Raw genomic sequence first — 20210 nt, 5'->3', positions numbered from 1 at the left:
GTTTTTACATGGCAACGTCCATGAAAACCAAAGCTTACATATTAAGGGATATATGCAATGTGTATCTAAGCATCTAGCATTTTGTTGTAACATATTTTACTAGTTTATTTCTCAACAATACATTTAGATTTGTGGTATAAGGTGAGGTTTGAGAGCTAGGAGTGAAAAGAGGTTCTTTTCCACAAATATCTTCATTGACTTTTTGGACTGTTTCCAGTGAATTGGGTTTTAGTATATTTTAATTCTGCTCTCCATAGGTAAGCTGTCAACAGAAAAAAGGCAACTTTCAATGATTCATCATGACTTTTAATAGGCTTTTGCATGATTTATTGATGTAATTATACTGTAAATAACTAGTTGGACACTAAAGGGCAAATGATATGTTTTATCTTTAACAGACAATTTGGAAATTATAAATAGAACGTAGTCATCACCACTTTATTTTATGTCATTCCAATCTACTGTCAATTTCTTTTCATATACAAATTCAACTTTTTTGTAATCTTGAATACCTAGAAATCTTGCATAATGAAACATGTTATTTACACTGTGTACGACTCACAAATAATTACAAATAAAAAGTATTCAAAATGATTAAAATATATCATTACATGAAAAGCAAGGAAGATATAGTAGATGTTCTGATTAACTATAAATGCTTACATTTTTGTACATATATTTCTAATCTGAAATTGCTAGATGATATATCCGATGATTTTGATCAGGAATATTCGTTCTGATGCCTGCACTACTGGAGAGGAAGCAATATTTCCAGACGTAATGAGCCACTTAAGAAACATTTATGAAACTGCATAGGATGAAATGTAGTCATTTTAGAAAACAAAAATAAAATATTTGACATTGTAAAATATAAGCAATTTAATTCATGCAATACACATACATTGTATATTAAACCAATACTGTAAGATGGCATTGTAAATAAACCATAACAGAGCTATAACATTTTAAAAATAAGCAACTCACATGGCATTTGTATCATAAAATAGCAGATGTATAACATTATTTACATTGCAAACCAAAGAGATAGTAACCCCATGAAACCACAGCAAACAAATTGTTCAAAACATCGATCACAGACCTGATTCATAAAATATGTACGAATGTGTGTAGAATGTATGGAAAAATAAGTCCTTAGATATCTGAAATGCTGCATTAGATACTGGGTGTGCAACTCCCATCTACAACCACACGATGAGGTATGGCCGCAGTCCCGCCACCTTTGCTCACAACATTTGTAGAAGGCTTGGCCAAAGCACACACTGCATGAGGCCTCCACGTCCTTTCAGTTACCTGTCCACCTGAGCACACACAGGACTGCGGCCTAAATGGCCCATGTAACTAAGCTTTAAATCCAAATGCAGGTCAGGGGAAAGTGCTGTCTTGCTGCTACGTGGAATGTGTTACACATTGATGTGCCGGACTATGGTTCTGTTTACAGGCTGAGCATTACCTAGCAAATATAACAGTTGCAGTATCAGACCACGGATGGTTTTGTATAGCAAGGAGTGTAGAGTATGGTTTCAATGCTCTTCGCAGACTTTAGCCCAAACAAGGACTCCTACTGGGTATAATAGGAGTCACACGGGTTTGCTTTGCAAGGATTATCAGGAGGTAGGAAGCCTGCAATTGTTCAGAACAGGGGGTTTCTGGCATGGCAGTACTGACCAAGGTTTTGACTGTGCTGCAATAATCTGCTTTATTTGTGAAGGCTTAGGACCACCACAGATCAGTCCTAATTCACAATAACATTCAAAGTTCCTACCACAAAATCTTGCTGGAAAGTGAACCCTACTTGCCAAGTCCTGACAGGTATTTGGGTATTGACCATTTCAGCAATGAATCTTTAAATAATGGTTATTAAAAATGACAGTCACCTTCGGCCCCATGGCAGTATTATAGCTACTCAGCATAAAATTTACCTATGGAAACTCAGATATAGCTCCTATGAGACGGATCATCAGGGTTGACCACTGTATTTGAATGGTTTTAGTTCCACATGCGGTGATGGCAAAGAAGGAGGTTTAAGAGAACATGAAGTTTGATAAATGAGCTCTACCTCACGATCCCCCTCACTTCTCTTTCTTTTTTTTTTCTTCTTTACTTATTGTTCCAGATGATAGTTTTCATGACACAAGACAGAGTAGGTGGTACAAATCATGTACTCCTGCCAACATCTGAAATTCCAAATGCTGCAACTTCGGTGTTTTTCCTCAAGACTTGCCAGACTGAAATACATGACCAGTCTGCACTAGCTGAGCAATGTGTCAACATGTGCTGTGCCTATACACATCAATTCTACAGCGTGAGATGAGTCCAGTACACTTGCAAAGTTGGTCTGCCCCTAGCAGTAAACCCAACATATCCATACAAAATTCTTCTCACCAAGATACAGAATTGTTCTGCACATGTTTAGTGTGGCCTTTTATCCAGGATTTCCAGACATCAGGCAGCCCAACTCAAGCTATTGACATGGTTGAAGAGATGTCGAAATATTCCAGACAGACAAAAAGGGTATCACAAAAGAGATAAACCAGCTACTCTTTCATGGGAAAGCAAGTCAGCAACATACTACCAGATGCAGTCTTCACATATGAGAACTCGAATGATGCAAAGACACAGACTTAAATTTATTTTTTGCCTTAATAAATGATGCGAGAAGAATAATAAATACAGTCTGGATGGTATCTTGAACACCCGGCACTGTAACTAAACTGGTACATTTCATATCATGTTATTGCAGTGCTTAGAAAACCAAGCTCTGTCAATGACTTCCAGCAAATTAGCTACATTTGTGACATGGAAAGTCAGTCTGCATGAACTTGGCAGCTGGACTGCATTTACTAAGTAATTCAGACAAAGTAACCAGGTAACTCTTTTTGCTTTGAAGCTCTACTGGCTTCAAATGAAAGAATGTGAGGGAAGAAATAAATATTTTATGAGCAACTGTTATGTGTATCAGCAAAGTTTAATGAGGAAAAAAAGAGAACTCAGTAACTTTCCTATTGTTCTACTTTTTTTAGCAAACTGCACACATTTCTTGTGTGTAAAAATTCTGGATTTGTCTTAATGTTCTGTCTTCTTTGAACACCTCTTCAGTGACTTATACTACTACTTACTAATATGACAAAAATTAATTAATGTGACCTATCTACCAGAGGACTAGGTCAAACACGGGAAACCTGTATGATTTTTCTTTTTGTTATATCCAGATAATTTCTCCATTACAGCAGACTTCCAGATAAAAGGGGAAGCAGAAATTAGAACAATTTTTGATGAAGGCTGGTGCCAGTGTCCATGGCAGAGGCTTAATCAAATATGTCTGTTACAATGACTCAAGAAACTTTGCTAAACTGAATAAGCAATGCAAGATCTTCAGAACTTACTCAGCTGAACTTCAAAGGGTTTTTGTTGTTTTACTGATCACTAATAACTAATAAATGAGATTTTGGATCTATTTATCTTTATGAATCAGGTACTGCGCAAAGGTCATGCACTGAAATAGCTCATTACTTTTCCCTTTCGAATGCATTAATGGGGAATCAGAGTAGGATGGAGCCCACTACAAGTTAACTAGAAGCAAGAGAAAAGAGTATTTGTTGACAAGAAATGTTACTGTTAGTATTTAGACAAGGCAAAACTTCTTAGCTTGGTCCTGTGAAGAACAATAAAACTTGTATTTTTATTATAAACATTTATGTGAATACTAGCCTAAAACTAGAGGCATTGAAATAGAAGCTGTATAGTATATTGTATATTGCTTTTCTTATAGAGTATACCTTTTGTTTCTAATATGGTGACAAACAAGTAAAATCTTTCAGGACAAACTAAAAGGACCTCATTGTAACGAACACCATTATAGCAGGTCACACTATGAAAGCAAGATGTCAAGTCACAACACAGTGCAGGCATGCCATTAAAAGATAATTTGGAGTACTCTTAGAAGGCTGTTTTATCCTTCTGCTATCTGTTAACAACATGCCTGCATGAGTTTTGTAAAGTTTTTTTCTTCTTGTTTGAGGCCTTCATGGCTTTGAACAGAGGAAGGGTAAAAAAGGCAAACTGTTTGCCCTCAATGACATTTTGCAAGAATCATCACCAAAGCCTACTCAGAAAAGAGGCAGAAAGAGAAAATGAAGACATATCAATAGAAGCTGAACAGAACAAGGCCGTTGTTTAAGAAATTATTTGTTTCTTCTAAACAAGGCCCAGGCTATTGGCACTGTCTGCATTTGTTAGAAAAAAGAAGTGGCTTATCAGGAGGAGATTCAGGAAAGGCATTCACTGATCTCTCTAGCCTGCAAGATTACAGATAGCATCTGCTTTTCCATTTCCCAGCAACACTTGGAGAAAGACCCCTTGCTGTATGGAGGCCTGTGTAAACAGTTACTCACAAAACAGTGATTTTAAAACAAGAAGAATAAACTTTAGATTACATTTTTTTCAGAAGCTCATAGGGTCACAGCTATCAAGATATACATTCTGTTATAGGAAAAGCAGTACAAATGTTAAAGCTTTTAAGACCGTATGTAGTTCACTGCACACACAATTTTCCCATGGCCTACACATATGGCACATCAATTTATTACATAGATTCATGTTCCCATAGAGGGATTAATGCTGAATTCTGCTGTGTATACTGGTGCTGCGGCCTTGAATAACTTGGTCAATGACACAATACAGGCCTGGTTAATACATATATTATGCACTTCAACTGCTCGCAGTCAAAGACATATATGACAGAACCAAACTTCACTGTTTTGTTTTCAAGTAGGTAAGTCTTTGGTTAGTAGTAAATTCAGTTGGTTTGGGGAAGCAATCATAACTGAAATAGTAATTTTCAACCAGAGGTACTTGCTGTAACTTCCAGACCACTAAGACTTCCAAATGAATCCCAATAAAAAAAACCTGAAATACAGCATGCGATAGTTTGTATGGACTCTGCTTCTACTGGCAGGTGGATTCCTTTGCTGAACAGCTAGAACAAGTAGCTAGACTCGATTTTGCAATTACTCCCTTGGTTTCAGTGTGGGAAGGTCTTGGCTTATATGCTTTGCTGAGCTTTTCTGTCCATGCTAGCTCACAGTAAAACTCTAACCTGCAACATCCCTTCCCAGTAGATTGCAGGCTGATGTTTTAAAATAATGTTCAGATTTACATAGTACTAAAATTAATCTCTTAACCATTAAGTTGACAGAAATGTCTAGGGACACCACCTTACCTCCTCTGCATGTTACTAAAATGGAAATACTGTCATTAATTAGATTATCCTTGTGTCTGTAAGAAATTTTATACAAACTGCTTCAGTGCACAAACATCACAGTGCTCTAAACCCTGATAGAGTTCTAATATTATTTAATGGCATCGAATATTATTTTAATGCTAAGCATCCTTTGTTGATAGTGCAAGGTTGTAATCTTGTTACCTGGTGCAGAATGCTTGTACAAGTCTCTTCAGAGAAGCTTTATAGAACAGACTAAAACAGTATTACAGAATTACACAAAAAGCATTTGCACCCAGGGGAGATTGGTCCATTTCTACAGGAGTGCAGACTTTGAGGTCGTCAACCTTCACATTTTAGGAGTACCAAGTATTTTTATCCAGCTTGCAAAACAAAGATGTTTGAAACAAGATGAGCAGCAATTCTGAGCATTCATAAAGCTGAAATTAAAACTGCATTGCACTGAAGTGCTCCTTCCCTTTGTTCTGCTCTTAGTAAATGACAGACCACCAATATGCAACTCATAACTCTTACTAAAAATTCCCACTCCTAAAACTGAGCATCATGAACGTGAGTGAACACCCATCTTCCTACAATAATCCAAGTTCTTTACTCATACCTACAACTTACCTTCACATAAGTCTGGCCCTGTTATTGGAGCTGTTTGTGACCATCTTAGACAGGAATTAGCCCTCAGATTTTACTTTGGCAACACTGAAATCAAAGGGAAAAGTAGAAACATACAACTTTAAGGCATCAAAGATTAATCATCCTCTAGAGTTACCTGCAGAGGAAATGAAGATGAGCCTGAATGAACTGCCAATTAAATCACCAATTTCAGAATTACAGTAGGGTCCTGGAAGAAAGGTTTAAACAAGTATCAGAAGTATGAGATTTTCTATTCATGGTTTCATGAATTTCATGGGTTTTCCGTTAGGTGGGAGAGTCAGCATTACAGTGACAGACAACTGGAAAATTGTTATCAGTTCTTCTGGGCAAGATACAGCATGTGAAGTTCAATTTGTTTTCAAAGGCTTTTGGTAGAAGCTGAACTATGATTTGATGGGCTCAGGCTGTGAAGTGCATGCCAATAACATTAGCTTGTTTTGCAAAAGTTTCTCCTAATCATTAATTTATCTCACTGAAACAAATATAAACCAACAGAAGATTTTTAGTGGCATTCAGTTCCTTCTCTAAAGCTGGCCATACAGGCAGAGCAAAGTGGCAAAGAGAATGAGGGGATTATTTGTAGCTGTGAAACATTGGTTGGAGTCTCCAGTATGGTGGTCTGAAACAGCTTAACATTCGTGTGTTACACCAGTGGATTGCACAACCAGACTACACACACTCTTCAAAACACTATGGAATCCTGGAAAGAGGAACTGAAGAATTTTAGTAAACTGGGAAAGGTTAAAAACAAATCAAGAAGGGATGTAAAGTCAACCCTAGCAGTGAAGCCCACTATATTAAAAAAAACAAACAAACAGTATTAGTTCTCTTAAAATAGTAGGTTGAAAAATTCCTGTGTTATTAATCTCTGAGCTCTAATGTAACTGAATGTTAACAACTTAAGGGATGATGATGACCATACTTCTCACAAAAGCAAGGATGGATGCCAAAGATGCATGATTTGGTTCAGAGCAATCCCAAGGGTATGCGATAATATCTCAAGACAGCTATCAATCAGACACAGCAGAGTCCACATATTTTGTATTTTTTATTCCTAACTATTTTTCTACATATTTAACCAGTGATATAATGTTCTAGAAAATACAAAGTATGCCATGAAATATGTACATGTGTAGGATGTGCAATGCAATTAACTGCTGGTGCTGCTTATCCTGACATTTCAATTTCACAACTGAACCTTAGCACTGCAGTAATAATGGTACACAGTGAATGCCAGATAAGTGGTATTGATGCTAACTGAATCCCAAAATCAAGATTACTCTTAACCTCTCCAGGCATGATGACCAAAGGCTTCTGGAAGAACAGAATTTGCAAAAAGAACTCTAGCTTATAAGATATCTAATAGACAATGAGCATAAATACTTTACAAATATTTTTCACAGTGATTTGAGTTGTTGACCTAAGTTATTATTTATACCCTACACTTGTCAATGCCTCAGATCTGAAATGCAGAGATTTTATAAAAGGTGCACATTAAAGACACATACTACAGAAAGAATTTCTAAAGAAAGTGGCGAAGATTATTCCTGAGCTGTACATAGGTCTGTTTCTGAACATAAAAGTAAAAAGAATTACTTAAGTCATAGTACAAACTGCATGCAACTTCTGCCAGCCCTGTCTTCAGCTGAGACCCAGCCTGTACCTTGGGGAAATTTTCACCTTCACCAGACAGGTTGAGGCTCCCTATCTGCAGTGGATTGCTGCTTTTTCAGGGTCATACACAGTATGGTGGAATTGTTCTGCTATGGAAAATAATAAATAACTGAAGAAGAATGAAGAATAAAGAAGAGTTTTGTTTGTTTTTTTTAAATCCAGGCAAGTAGTAGTACAAATTTGCAAAATCACGGCATAAAAGAGAATTCTTTAAAATGCAAATGTTTGATGTAATGAAAAATAATTATCCCCTTTTTAGTAAAGATATGCTGAGGTTTGGAAAGTTGCTTTCACTGTAGCTCTGTTATTAGATATTAGATTTGGGCTTTGGGAGTTTAGTTTTTATTTTTCAGTTGAATAAGTTTAGCGGTAAATTATCTCCCCCCCCCCCCCCCCCCCCCCCCCCCCCAAAGAAGATAAAAATGTTAAGCCAAAGACTCTTCTTTTTCAGTATTCAAATAATGGCTTAAACATAATGACTTTCATTGCCTGACTTGAGGTACATGACATTGACATTGTGGCCAAACTGATTCAGCTGATAAAGCAGCAACCGCAAGGTGTATCTGGAAGGTGAATAAAACAGAATGAAGACTATTTTTAATGTAATTTTATGTCTAACTTGCTTTGAGTTGAGCATTTTTTTGTTGCTTTTTCTCCAGATGTTATGGTATTTTGATATACCTTCACCTCTGTTACTGAATTCATCCTTCTCTGGCAAGTGCATAATGTCTATTTTTAGCTCCGTGAGCTACTAATCCAGTTTCTCTGACAACTGCAATTTGTTGGAAGAAATGAGTAGTGTCACATTGTCTCAGAGCTATGAGCCCATTTGAGAAATTAGCTTCTTAGCTGACCTTTAAAGCAAGTGAGAATAATGTGCCTGCAATTCCACAGGGTTTGGATTTCATTATCACAGCAGTGTCTATGAGACAGGATGCCCCTGCTACACAACTTTGCCTCTCTGTTTTGTTTTCCTCATAATTATAGCAACTGTTTACTGTACATGGAAAATCTGCAAGTTTTCTCAGCTCTTGAGGACAACACTATTTCTAATTCCTTTTCTCTGGAGAGAGTGACAGTTCACAGTGTGGAGAACTGCATACTATTGCTTCTTCACAAGAAGGACTTTCCCACGGCTTCCCTAACCATGACTGCAGTGAAAATTGCCACAGATGTCAAAGGATCAAAGTGGCAATTGCAAACGGAAGAGAGAAGCATGGGAGCGGTACAGCAGAGTGGCAGCCCTGGTCCTTCCCACTCGCCTCTGGTTCAGAGCCTGACCCAAGATCCTGTTGGAGAATCTGGGTAGTCCAAGGGCGTAAAAACACAAGTAGAATTTAGGACAGGTCAGACAGAAGCTTTAGTAACTATGATCCTAGTGAGAGAACATTTGGCCAGCACCTCCCCCTCTGCTCCCCTCTTCTTTCCTGAGTGATTGCAGAGACCAGCCTACATACTGTTTCAGAAAAAAAGAAATAGGTAAGGAAAAACAATCATTTAAATGTTAAGAAAACTAGATATCCACTCCTGTGAGGGATGGACTCCTTAAGTAGCTTGCTAACTGCCACTGTTCTAAGAAGGAATCAAGCAGTAAATTACACAATGATATGGAGAGATGGCTCTTGGTGGAGCCTATAGGAGCGGCACACCACCAGTATTATCTTTGATCAGAAGTGGGCAGCTGGAAACAGTCACAGATTGTTTGGTTTTAGTTGAAAGGAATGTTCTTTTAATTATGATAAACTTCCTAGCCAGACCTCTCAAATATTAATAATTTTATCCCCACACCCCTTTGAATCTCTGGTTGGAGCCTGGCCCTTGCCCCTGTTGTGTTTCTCTCCATGTATATTTGCTGTTCTATCCTATTACATCCTCTCATTCTTATCAGCAGTGGAATTCATCTAACCTACAGTATGACAGTTAATCTGAACTAGTCCTGCACCTCCACACTGTAGTCACCGGGGAGAGAGAGAAGAGCACATCTAAGGCAGTGGTTTATCTCATCCTTAACATTTCCTCCTGGAACAATCATTCTTTGAGATGCCAGGATGTCTGCACTGACTGTAGAGGGAGCTGACCCAACTAGGTCAGACCAAACATAATTTTTAAATACCTAAATTTAGGTTAGCTGAATTTCACTCAATCTTACAGCAATTCCCCAAACCCTTGGTGCTCCAGAGTGTGATAGGCCCCAGTGCAACTTGGGCAGAGTAAGACATAAGAAAATTTAGCAATATTCCAGCATCAAAGACATTAATGGCTGCAACTTAGTGAAGTGCTAATTTTCTAGCAAGGCAATATAAACGCCATGTATTGGGATGGGAATTTTGTCTAGACTGGGCTTTGTTTAGACTTCAGTAAAAGGACACAATGCTGACACATGTTAGGAAGCACATTTAAAGCCTTACTTTGGGATGCACCATATCTCTTAATATGCTCTAAACTAACTGAGTTAAATGTAGGCCTTACCTAACATGATCTACTTTGCATTTTTGCAGAAGGTGCTTGGTGAAATACTGCTCTTTTTGAAATTAACTATAAACAACTGTTGGTTGAATGTGCTTCTGGAAACCCCAAATATAGGACTACTTCTGAAGGAATGGTGTGAATTGTAGATTATGTCATAGACTTTGTATCTTTTCGTTATGATACAACAATCTTCCAAGCGTTCTTTCAGTTCAGGCATTTCTAAACAATATTTACTTACAAAGCAGACGTTCCATTTTTTTAAAGTGCTAACATTTAAGTACCGTATCCCTACACGCCTTTTAAAAGGCATTCTTACTATCACCTCCAAATTTCTACCAGTTGGTGAAGTACCTCACTTGTACTATTTCACATCTAGTTTTGCATTCAGTATCGAAACTCATGGAGAAATTCTGGGTCTTACCTCCAGAAAAGTCAAATGATACAAAAAAGTAGGACATTCTTCTTTGCATTTTGCATTTATAATTTTTAGACTTTCTTTTTCCCACGCACTTTTTCTCTGTAACTAAAGATTCAACTCTTATTTAAAATACTAAGCAACTTTCTCTCCTCCAAAAACAGTGCATTCCTCATGCAATTCCACTAAAACTCTGAGGATTATGGACTCTGAAACTCATCCTAATGCCTTGAGAGTTCATGACATTATGTAAAGCACTTTCTTGCATTTTGCATCATGCCCAGAATATTCTCTGGGTCATCCAATTTCCAAATACATGAAAGCTGAGAATCTGCAGCACATCTACGTACAGCAGCTCTCCCCTACACACATACCTTACTTTGTTCAGATGTTTTCTCTCTGTTGGCTTCTTACCTATACACTTGCAGGACCTGTGAGAAGTTTCCAGAGAGGAATGCTTACAGATTTAAACACTAGCAAGCACATGGAACTTGACTGAGAGATGTAATGAGAAAGTAAATCTTACACTCAGCTTGACACTCCCTCAGTAGATGAGCTAAATTGTATGGAGTTGGCTGGGCAGTGCTTTCTTCCTTAGGATCCCTCAGAACTTTATGAAGGTCAGTAACGAGCCTCATCCCCACTGAATACCAGAACATTCATATGCTCACAGCAACACATCTGGGAGCATCATCTTGAAAAAAGGTGTAAGAAACTGCATAGATTAGAAACAATTTCACATTTCATCGTCCACCTCAGGTTAGCACTAGGAAAATGCACCTTTGCTGCTGGCTGGAATTTTAGAATTTGCTTTCATACATCATTACGAACAATATTTCAAAGGAACATAAATGATATGGATTTATAACCCACATTTCCAAAACTTATTTAGGCATTCAGAAGCTCAGGATCATTTAGAAAAGTTAGGTTCAACCTTCAGAAAGAGATTGTGTTTAATCACAGAAAATGGGATTGAGTGACTTTGAAAATTTTACTTCCTCCTTCTTAGCAAATGGAAATAACCTGAACCAGGCAGCTGTGCTTTAAGTGTACAGTTTCAGAATTATTTCAACCAATCAGAAATGCCACAGAAACTTTTAAAATAAATATACCTGTCCATACCTCTTCTCTATATGATCTGTTGTCTCACTTGAAAAAACTCTTGATAGTTATTTATTCCTGACCATGTTTTTCTGCAATAAGTTCAGAAACTCCGATATTGATTTAACAGTATGTTCTAGTCTCATTAGGGAAAGAAAAACATAATACCGTAGAGGTATACTGGTAATAAAAAGTGGATTAAACAGTATTCCTCCTCTCTGGGTATTAAACAGTTTTAGCTTCTATTTACTGTTGTGTATAAAGCAGAAGTTATCCATTATATATACCTGCCTGTTTTATTGCTCATATTTATCATTCCTTGGTATATCTTACATATATTACTGGTACTGCTGTTTCTAGGATGAGAGACCAGTCCTACTCCATAGGAAGTCTTTAAAACACTCTGTTTACAACTAAAACTCTTTTCTAATCCTAGTCTATAGTTCTGATTCTGCTCTTCCTTATTTAAGTAAGTAGCAACATATATTTTTAGAAAACTAACAAAAAGACAACACCTCACAAAATCAAATGATTCCACTACATACTCTTCTCCCCTGGGGAAGAGGATGGAAGGACAAACAATATGTGACAGGGTGTTATTCTGCCATTTAATGTTCTGCTAAAAGGCGAAATGTTAAGGTGATAGGTGTTGTACAAGAATGTACACAGAACAGATGAGCATGGCTTTACTTATTGCTTCAAGAGTAGTCATTAGAGAGTATTGCTAGGGAATAATTACCTAGAAAACAAATAGCTCAATGTGAGACCTCCTGCTAATGGGAAGTTAATGTTGGGCCTACGAATTCATAAAAATGAAAAAAATGTATGTTAATGATAACCTGGCAACTATCTCTCTGCTCTTTAAAATTTATATATCTTATTGCTATCTTTACTACAGGATAATTAACAAGGTTTATGTAGGTATTCTGGCACATGGTTCTGGTGAAGGTGGCATGGAGGTTTTGCATAATTGGGCTAGGATCTCAAAGCTCAAAAGCTTTTCTAAAGCAGTGTGATATCATATGTAAAGGGTTCAGAAGGAAGAGATTTCCAGAACTGCAGTAGCCCTTCTTCTTGACAGTCACCATGGGTACCATATCAACCCTTCATTTATCCTGGAATATGCTTATCTATCCCTCTGCCACTTAGCTTGATTCAATTTATTTTGGCCAATGAAAACTCTGAAAAGCAGCAAGACTAAAAGATTTGAGACACAGGGAAAGAGCTTAATTCAGTGGGATCAATCTTACTCATCTTGGCTGTCTTAAAAAATAGATGTCTAGTTTAAGTTTGCCATCTGTGGTCACTGAGAAAGTTAAGCACACTCAGGGATTTAAGCAGCCTCATGCAGAGGGGACAAGTGCCTAGAGCACTTACCTGTCCCCCACTCTTCAGAGGAAACTTGATTCTTGGATTGCTAAAGCCAAAGTGGGCCAGAGAGATGAAGACAGAAGCGAGCACGGCTGTAGCCAAGGCAGCCAGCATGCCCCTCTCGAATCCCTTTCACTCCGCTGCCTCCCTGCTAGCCATAAAGCAGGGAAGAAACTTGTTTCTCTGAAATCCTGTGTCTTCTCTTTTTGTCCAAAATAGAACATGTTCAGCATCACTCTGCCTTTGGAAACTAAAATCCCAGGAGCAAACAGCCAGTTTAACATCTGCCTCCACTGATCCTTTTGTTAAGGCTGCCAGCAAAGTTGCCATTTTGCATCACTTACTGTATTGGCCTCTCTAATGTGAACTCCAGCCCACAGGGAAGCAGACTGAGATGCCTCATGCTTTTTTTCAGAGGCCATTTTGTTGCTATAGTGACATAGTGATAACAACTTGGACCACGGATAACTGGAGATCAACGTTTCTAAGCCACAGGAACAAGTCAGCATCTGCAGAGGTGAATGACCTGTTGCCTATGACTAAATTGTTACATTCCCCTGTTTCACTGTTCTGCTTGTTTTCACGCATGACTAATAGCCAAGCCACGAAAGATCAATCATGTATATGAGGTTAAACAGTTTACAGATTTTTGTTGTAAGTCTGCTCATGCATTGCAAATTAATAACATTGTTAAGGAGTAGCTCCTAGCTGCATGGATAAACTTAGTGCTTGGGAAAGTTAAAAACGTGCCATGGACTGTTAATGTACTGACTTTACCCAAATGCACCAGTGACAACTTGCACTGCAGTCATCTCCCTCTCTAAGGATGTGAGAGCCTGCTGTGTCACCGTAGCAGTTTTGTCTTTGCTGCAAAGAGTAAGATCAGCCCTTTAATCACAGTTATTGTTTAGATATAAGCAGCCATGTCAACAACAGATGCTAATGAGAACAATAATAGGTATTACACATACAGGATGTTAAAGGAAGGAAAGTGGAGGTCTTCTGAAAGGCAGAAGCCTGACTGAGAGCAGGAAATAGCATGCAAGGTGATGAAATTATGAACAGTAGCAGGAGCTTCAATTCCTGCCTGTTGAGCCTCCTGCACACTCAGCATCTTCAATTCATCCACATCCTCTACTGTGGATGCAACCTCAATCCCAGTAAAGTGCTATGAATAACGTATTACCTTCAAGGAAGGAACCAACTGTTTCTGAATTTCACAAGCTTTTTTATGCTTCTTGTTTTGTTGCTAATTCAAGCATGTTGCTATTTCCAACATTTCACATGTATAATTTTGCAAAAGATCACCAGAACCCAAAATGAAAGGCAGAAGCTCTGAGACTGCATTAGGATAGGGAATTAGCTCACCTCAGTGAGCTCTGAGCACTCAGCAGAGCTGAGGTAGTGGCCTGAGACTGGAAGAGGAAAATCCAGAAAATGTCGTAAATTTGCAATGCTGCTGTTGGATTACAGACTTTTTGGCAGGACACTTTACATGAAGCATGCAAGTGTGACAGCTTGTGGCAGCTGAAGAATCTGAAAGCTGTCCAGCAGTTAAACCTGCCCCAACAACTGATGCAGGTTTCATACCATTTTTAATTCAACACAGCAGTTTTGGGTGGTATTTTTTTTTTTTCTTAATTTTTAAATCATCTGGAATAAGGATCTATTCAGAGGAAGAAATACACAATGTGAAATCGGTCAGCAGAGTTTAAGCCTCAGTGCAGTGCTATGATAATTTTAAATGCATGCAACATGTCATGGTTCTGCACTGCTTGGTTTATACAGAAAAATATTAAAGAGGGATGTTAATGGGAAACAGAGAAAAGCTGGTTACACACCTGATACTGCTGTTGGGCTTTGTAGGGAACACCGTAAACACAGGAGGAGTCAGCATTGTGAAATGGCATATATGCACACACATGAACTGCAGTAGGACATGCTAACAACTCAACTACAAGGATTTCTTCTTTGGAATAGGCAATTCCCATACAAGATTTCCAAGGTTTTAAAAGCTTTGGTTTTCTGTTTGCAGAGGCATGTTTCCAGGCTCCAAAATGCCTTTCCAAACAGACTCAGATCTGCAACTGGATGTGGGAATGAGCAGTGAAGCCAAAACCACAACCACAGTTAATGACTATTGGTTCTTTGGAATTAAAAAAGAAATATCCTGTGGGATCCTGCAAGAAAACCACACTTTGAGAGTCCTGGCAGAGCAGCAATTCTCCCATGCAGAGGCTTTTGTCTTTGATTGGCAGATATTACCAGAGTGATGGTAGAACAAAATTTATCTACCACTCTGCCACTTCCATCACTATTTCCTTCTTGCTCTGAGTTCCTGACCTCTATGCACTGCATCACAGAAGAGCCTGTGTGATAGGGAGCTTTAAGCAGACAAAAAAATCTGACACAAGATCTGTAAGAAGTGCTCTGGGGGAATGACTGTTGCCTCTGTTTACTTTGGCCTTATGACTTCTGTACAAGAAGTTGCCCACCAGTCTGCCTCTGTGGTCAGTCCACAGTTTCTGGTCCCTCTGAGCCTGGAGCAGAGGGAAGTTGCACAGAACAACTTTGCTGCAAAGAGACTGATGACACCAGCTAGCGTCCTCACATCATCCTTCCTTTGCCTTGTACAGGCAATATGCAGTAGATCTCCTCCCTCTATCTTCAGAGAGGGTGGATTTGTTTTGTACAGAAGCTCAAGACAGCAGATGTTGCTACTTGCAGCTATGTGAAGAAACATAGGCATGTAAATTCTTAATCAGAGGAACAAAAGATCATCTGTTTTATAGGAAGGAAAATACTAGAAGAAAATTCCAACTATAGGATGTAATTTCTGCATCCATTTCAGCACCTCTAAACGCTTCACCTCATCATCCCAAGGTACAAAAACTCTGAGAACCTTTTTATTTATGAAGACAACACCAAGCAAATGAGAAAGTTTTACCTGTTGCTAAAAGGAAGTGTTGTTGAAGAAATGTTGAGTCTGTCTACCACCTAATTGACTTCACGGCATCCACCTTGATAATAAATTTAATTTCACATCATAAAGGTGTCCAACAAAATAAATTTGCAACCTAATATTAAAGGCAACAGATGCAACTACTAAGTTAAAGAGTGTTGAAAATTTGTTTTACACATTTCTCACACTGAGATAGAAAAAAGTCCCTAGAGAGCCCACACTTTTTTATTAACTTCCCTTGTCATAACACTGAAACAATTAACACAATACTTAGCATCAGTGCTGAAGTTCTGGACACATTACCTTTACACAAGCTTATAAAAAGCAGAGATTGTATATTCTTATACAGTAAATCTATTCTAATTTGGGGAGCTAGATTATTTATTTGCAAACACTGTCATTGTCTCCATGGTGATGCCAACACCAATTTTCAGGTTTTGCACTGATCTCTGCGATTATAAATTTCCTTATAGAATAAACACTCTCTGAGAAGGTGAGGATGGTGATACAAAATTTTTTAGATTGCTTCTCCAATTTGCTTGTAGAATTAGCATTTATCCATCATTTCTCATGAAAATGTTTCCATAGATCTATCACGATCAGCCACAGAATTAACCTAGACATTTCCTATTGGCAACTGTGAGAGGCAAGTTATTGAGCTACAAGCTTTTGGTCTTAACCTCTATGTTTGTTCTCTTCATACAAGACTACAGGCAGTGAAAAGAGAAAAGAGTTTGGCCAGAGATGTTGGTGCTCTGACATCAGCACCTACAGAACAATAAGGATGTGCCAGTGAAGTCAGAATGAAATCTCAATCTATCAATAGCCATTTGAAAAATTTTCCCTCTAGGGTACTATTTTGACATCAAAACCACAGCTTTATTAGCTAGGAAGTGGTGTTCCTCCTCCAGTGGTGAAACATGAACTTTACTCCATTTATGATTCTTGCATGTCTCACTGGTGTTTCCAGGAAAAAAATACATGGTACATCCTGTGTATGTGCAAACTAACGGCTATAGGCTAAAACTTGTCATCCTACACAGAAAACTCTTAGATCTGTAGTTTGGATGGAGATTCTGCAACCTCAAGCTCAAACACTTCTTGTTAAGTCATTTTTCAGATAGGCAGTATTGCTGCAGATACTGTTTATCAAGGTAGATAAAACATTAACTCCTCCAATCCTAAGGATGCTCTAATATCAATGGAAGAAATCTTTAACATCAGTGTTCCTCTAGAACGTGAGGGAATTTCCATTTAAGTAAGTTTTTTGGGCTAATTCCCATGCATCTACCCTCTTCAGACAAGAAAAACAACACCCCTACATAATAACTTCAGATGTCCTTTACATGCTGAAGTCTGTGTAGGTTCAAGATAGTCCTTTCTCATCCAGAAAGTCTTCATGGAAAGGAAACCTGAAACATGTTCAGCACAGGCTAGTGGTGCGACGCTCACTACTGGTCACAGCGGAGAAATACAGCACTGTCATTCCCTCCACAGAAAGATCTAACTGGATAATCTGGATGTGTGGTTAAAGTTATTTACTTATTTTCAAAATGTGCCTCAAGTTATGACTACTAAACCCATAAGTAAACTCTAATTTCTTCTCTGGATTGTAGAAATGCAGAGCTTCCCCTAGTGCTGTTGAAAGACTTCTCTTTGATTTCAGTGAGCTTTGATCAGCCCCATGTAAAGCTAAGCCACTTCAGAATCACTGCACAACTGTTAACTAACAATTTGCAAGAGCAGAACAACACCAGCCCACTTCAGTATGACCCTAAAAAGAGTACACCTGCAAAGGAAAACTGACTGCCATTATTTTTGAAAAGGAAAACCTGAGAAATAAACAATGCCTGAAAATGTGCCTATTACGGGACAGATCCACATCTTGTTACAATTGGATCCCTTGAAGACAAAAAAGCTATATTAATTTTTAACAGCAAAGAATTGGCCTTTTTTTAAAAACTGACATGGACTCATCTAAATCTTGAACTGCCATTTGCATTAAACCTGGGAAAGTATTGCCTACCCCTTTTCAGTGTTTTTTTTGTCTAGATTAGATAAAGCAGGGGATCTTTCAGCCAATCCAGCAATAGAGGAAATTTCCAGATAAGCATCATTAATAACAGATGGGATTTTCAATAATCGAACTGGAGTAGGAGCACAAGTCCTATTAAAAAAATGTGGAAAACCAGTACTCAGAGCTTCCAGTGTCTGCTGGAATTCCTTAGAATAAGTTTTCACAAGATCAAATTTTTTAAAAAACTCCAGGACTTCTGTCAAAAATCAGTTTGGTTGACAATTTAGTGGGAAACAAGCCTCACTGAGCAGAACTTTTCTGTTTGTCAACACATTGATCTTCTACATTTTGTTTGCATTGTTCTGGAAGGACTGGACATACAGCACTGTAGGACAAATACTGAACATTATTTTATATAAGCAAGACAATGCTCATCTAAAGCTTTAGCATAAACATCAGTTAAAGAGATTTACCAAAGTTTTTTTTTCTGTAAAATGTTGATATTTTTGTTGCCAAAAAAAGTCAAAAAATTACTTCTTCCCACTTGTATAACAATAAGGTTTGATAGGTAGAATGTAAGAAATATACAGTAGCTTCTTCTGAAAAGCGATCTAAACTCATTCAGCTTACAGTATGTGGAATGTAACTATCCAGAAAGTGAAATATGTATAAAAATATGTAAAATTCCTACAATATTTGTATTGAATTATAATTCCTCCTGCCAGGAAGGTTAAACAGGTCTACAGTGTATGTATGAAATGTTTGTTCATAAAGTTAAAAAACATCATTACCTTACTGAAGAATGCATTAAATGTAGGAATGCATAATCAGAACTGACTCAATTCTGCTTAGCTGGTGCAAATCTACATAGAACCATCATCCTTTCTGCACAAAACAAAAACAACCTCTAATTTGAGAGTTGGGTTTTTTTTGTTTGGTTTGGTTTTGTTTGTCATAGAGGGGCCAGACTGAAGTTTATGAAAGAAATTCCTCTGGAAGTACTTTGTTGGGTTTTTTTGTTCTTTTTTTTCCCTATCTCCACTTTGTTTACTGACAGCAGTCACCCACCTTTTAAAATTATTATTGCCTGACATTACATGGAGCTTTTACTGCTTGTTCAGAACAAGGCAGTGAAATAGAAAGAAACTCCAACTCCCCTGCCATGACCCAGTTCTGGGCTTGTGCTTTTTTGACGAGTCTTTGATCTGCAGCAGGCCTCATAGGCTAGTCTCCCGGAGGAACATGGTGCCAATGTTGTAAGAAACCTTTCTTACTCTGGCAGATGTGATGGAGGGTTTTGGCGGCTTCTGACTACTTCTGACTTCAAGGAAGTAACAGATCCCAGGAATTTCCTTTGGAAAGTTTTCTGGAAGCTCTTCACGGGAACGAGGGATAAAAATAAAATTTTCTTCCTTTTTCAAAAGCCTAGGAAAAAAAAACCAAAACAGAGGGATATAAAAACCTGTAAAACAGAGTCCAGAAACATCTTTTTGGAAGAGACTGATCCTATGCAGTCCTAAATAAAAAATTACTTAAAAGTATTACGTAACATCTAAAAAAATCCTAAGCCAGGATCCTCAGCTAATGTATGTTAATTTAGCATCATCAACTTCAAGGAGGTCTGTTGACTAGATCAGCTGAAGAGATGGCCCAAATAAACACATTCTCTGAAAATCAGTGTCAGGATTCAGAAAGTCATGTACTACAAAGGGAACCAAATTCATAATGATCGTTATCCATAACATATCATTTGGCTCACTTAAAACACTCCAGTCTGGCCAGTTTTGCAGAAATTAACATTTCAGAGTGATGTCTACCACTAGGTCTTCTGCTGGAAAGTAGATATGAAGGTGGCAGTGCATGGGAGCAATCACAGTTGGAAGCAGGGTGGTCACTTTGTACCCTTCTCAGTAGTGTTGTATTTCATAAACTAGGTTCAAATACAGCATGTCCAGCTTCAACAAAAAACAGAATCAAATCTGACACTATTCATCAAAAGTACCTATGGGTTTAATCTGGGTCACCTGGTTGTGGTCAAAAGGATATAGGGTCACAGGAGCCATAAAGCCATCCTCCAGGCATGTCCACACAACTGGTACATCACAGACCTGACTATACTGCCTTTTGGCATTTGTCGTCTTCTTCCATAGTGAAGAACTCTCTGTCTGGCTAGATCTAAAAGTTTAGGGCCTCTTTATCAAGTATCTTCCCTGAAACTAGTTGGACTTCTGAAAAAACCAATATAACTCTATATGTTTTGTTTCCAGTAAATTAAGTTAGGGGTATTCAGTCC

At 38.1% G+C, this 20210-nt stretch overlaps 1 protein-coding gene across 1 annotated transcript in view; it reads right to left on the bottom strand.

The window, feature by feature from the left end:
• Positions 1-18713: 18713 nt before the first annotated feature.
• Positions 18714-20210, bottom strand: part of GUCY1A2 (guanylate cyclase 1 soluble subunit alpha 2) — a 167455-nt gene continuing 165958 nt past the window's right edge. The window contains exon 8 of the mRNA XM_049823385.1: positions 18714-19342. Within this exon, the coding sequence (XP_049679342.1) occupies positions 19135-19342 (208 nt within the window). The 3' untranslated portion in view covers positions 18714-19134. The remainder of the gene's footprint in view (positions 19343-20210) is intronic.

This window comes from Accipiter gentilis, chromosome 19 (genome assembly GCF_929443795.1).
Source record: "Accipiter gentilis chromosome 19, bAccGen1.1, whole genome shotgun sequence".
Taxonomy (NCBI): domain Eukaryota; kingdom Metazoa; phylum Chordata; class Aves; order Accipitriformes; family Accipitridae; genus Astur; species Astur gentilis.
The sequence above is the reverse complement of the archived record's forward strand: the minus strand, read 5'-3'. Positions and strand labels throughout refer to the sequence as shown.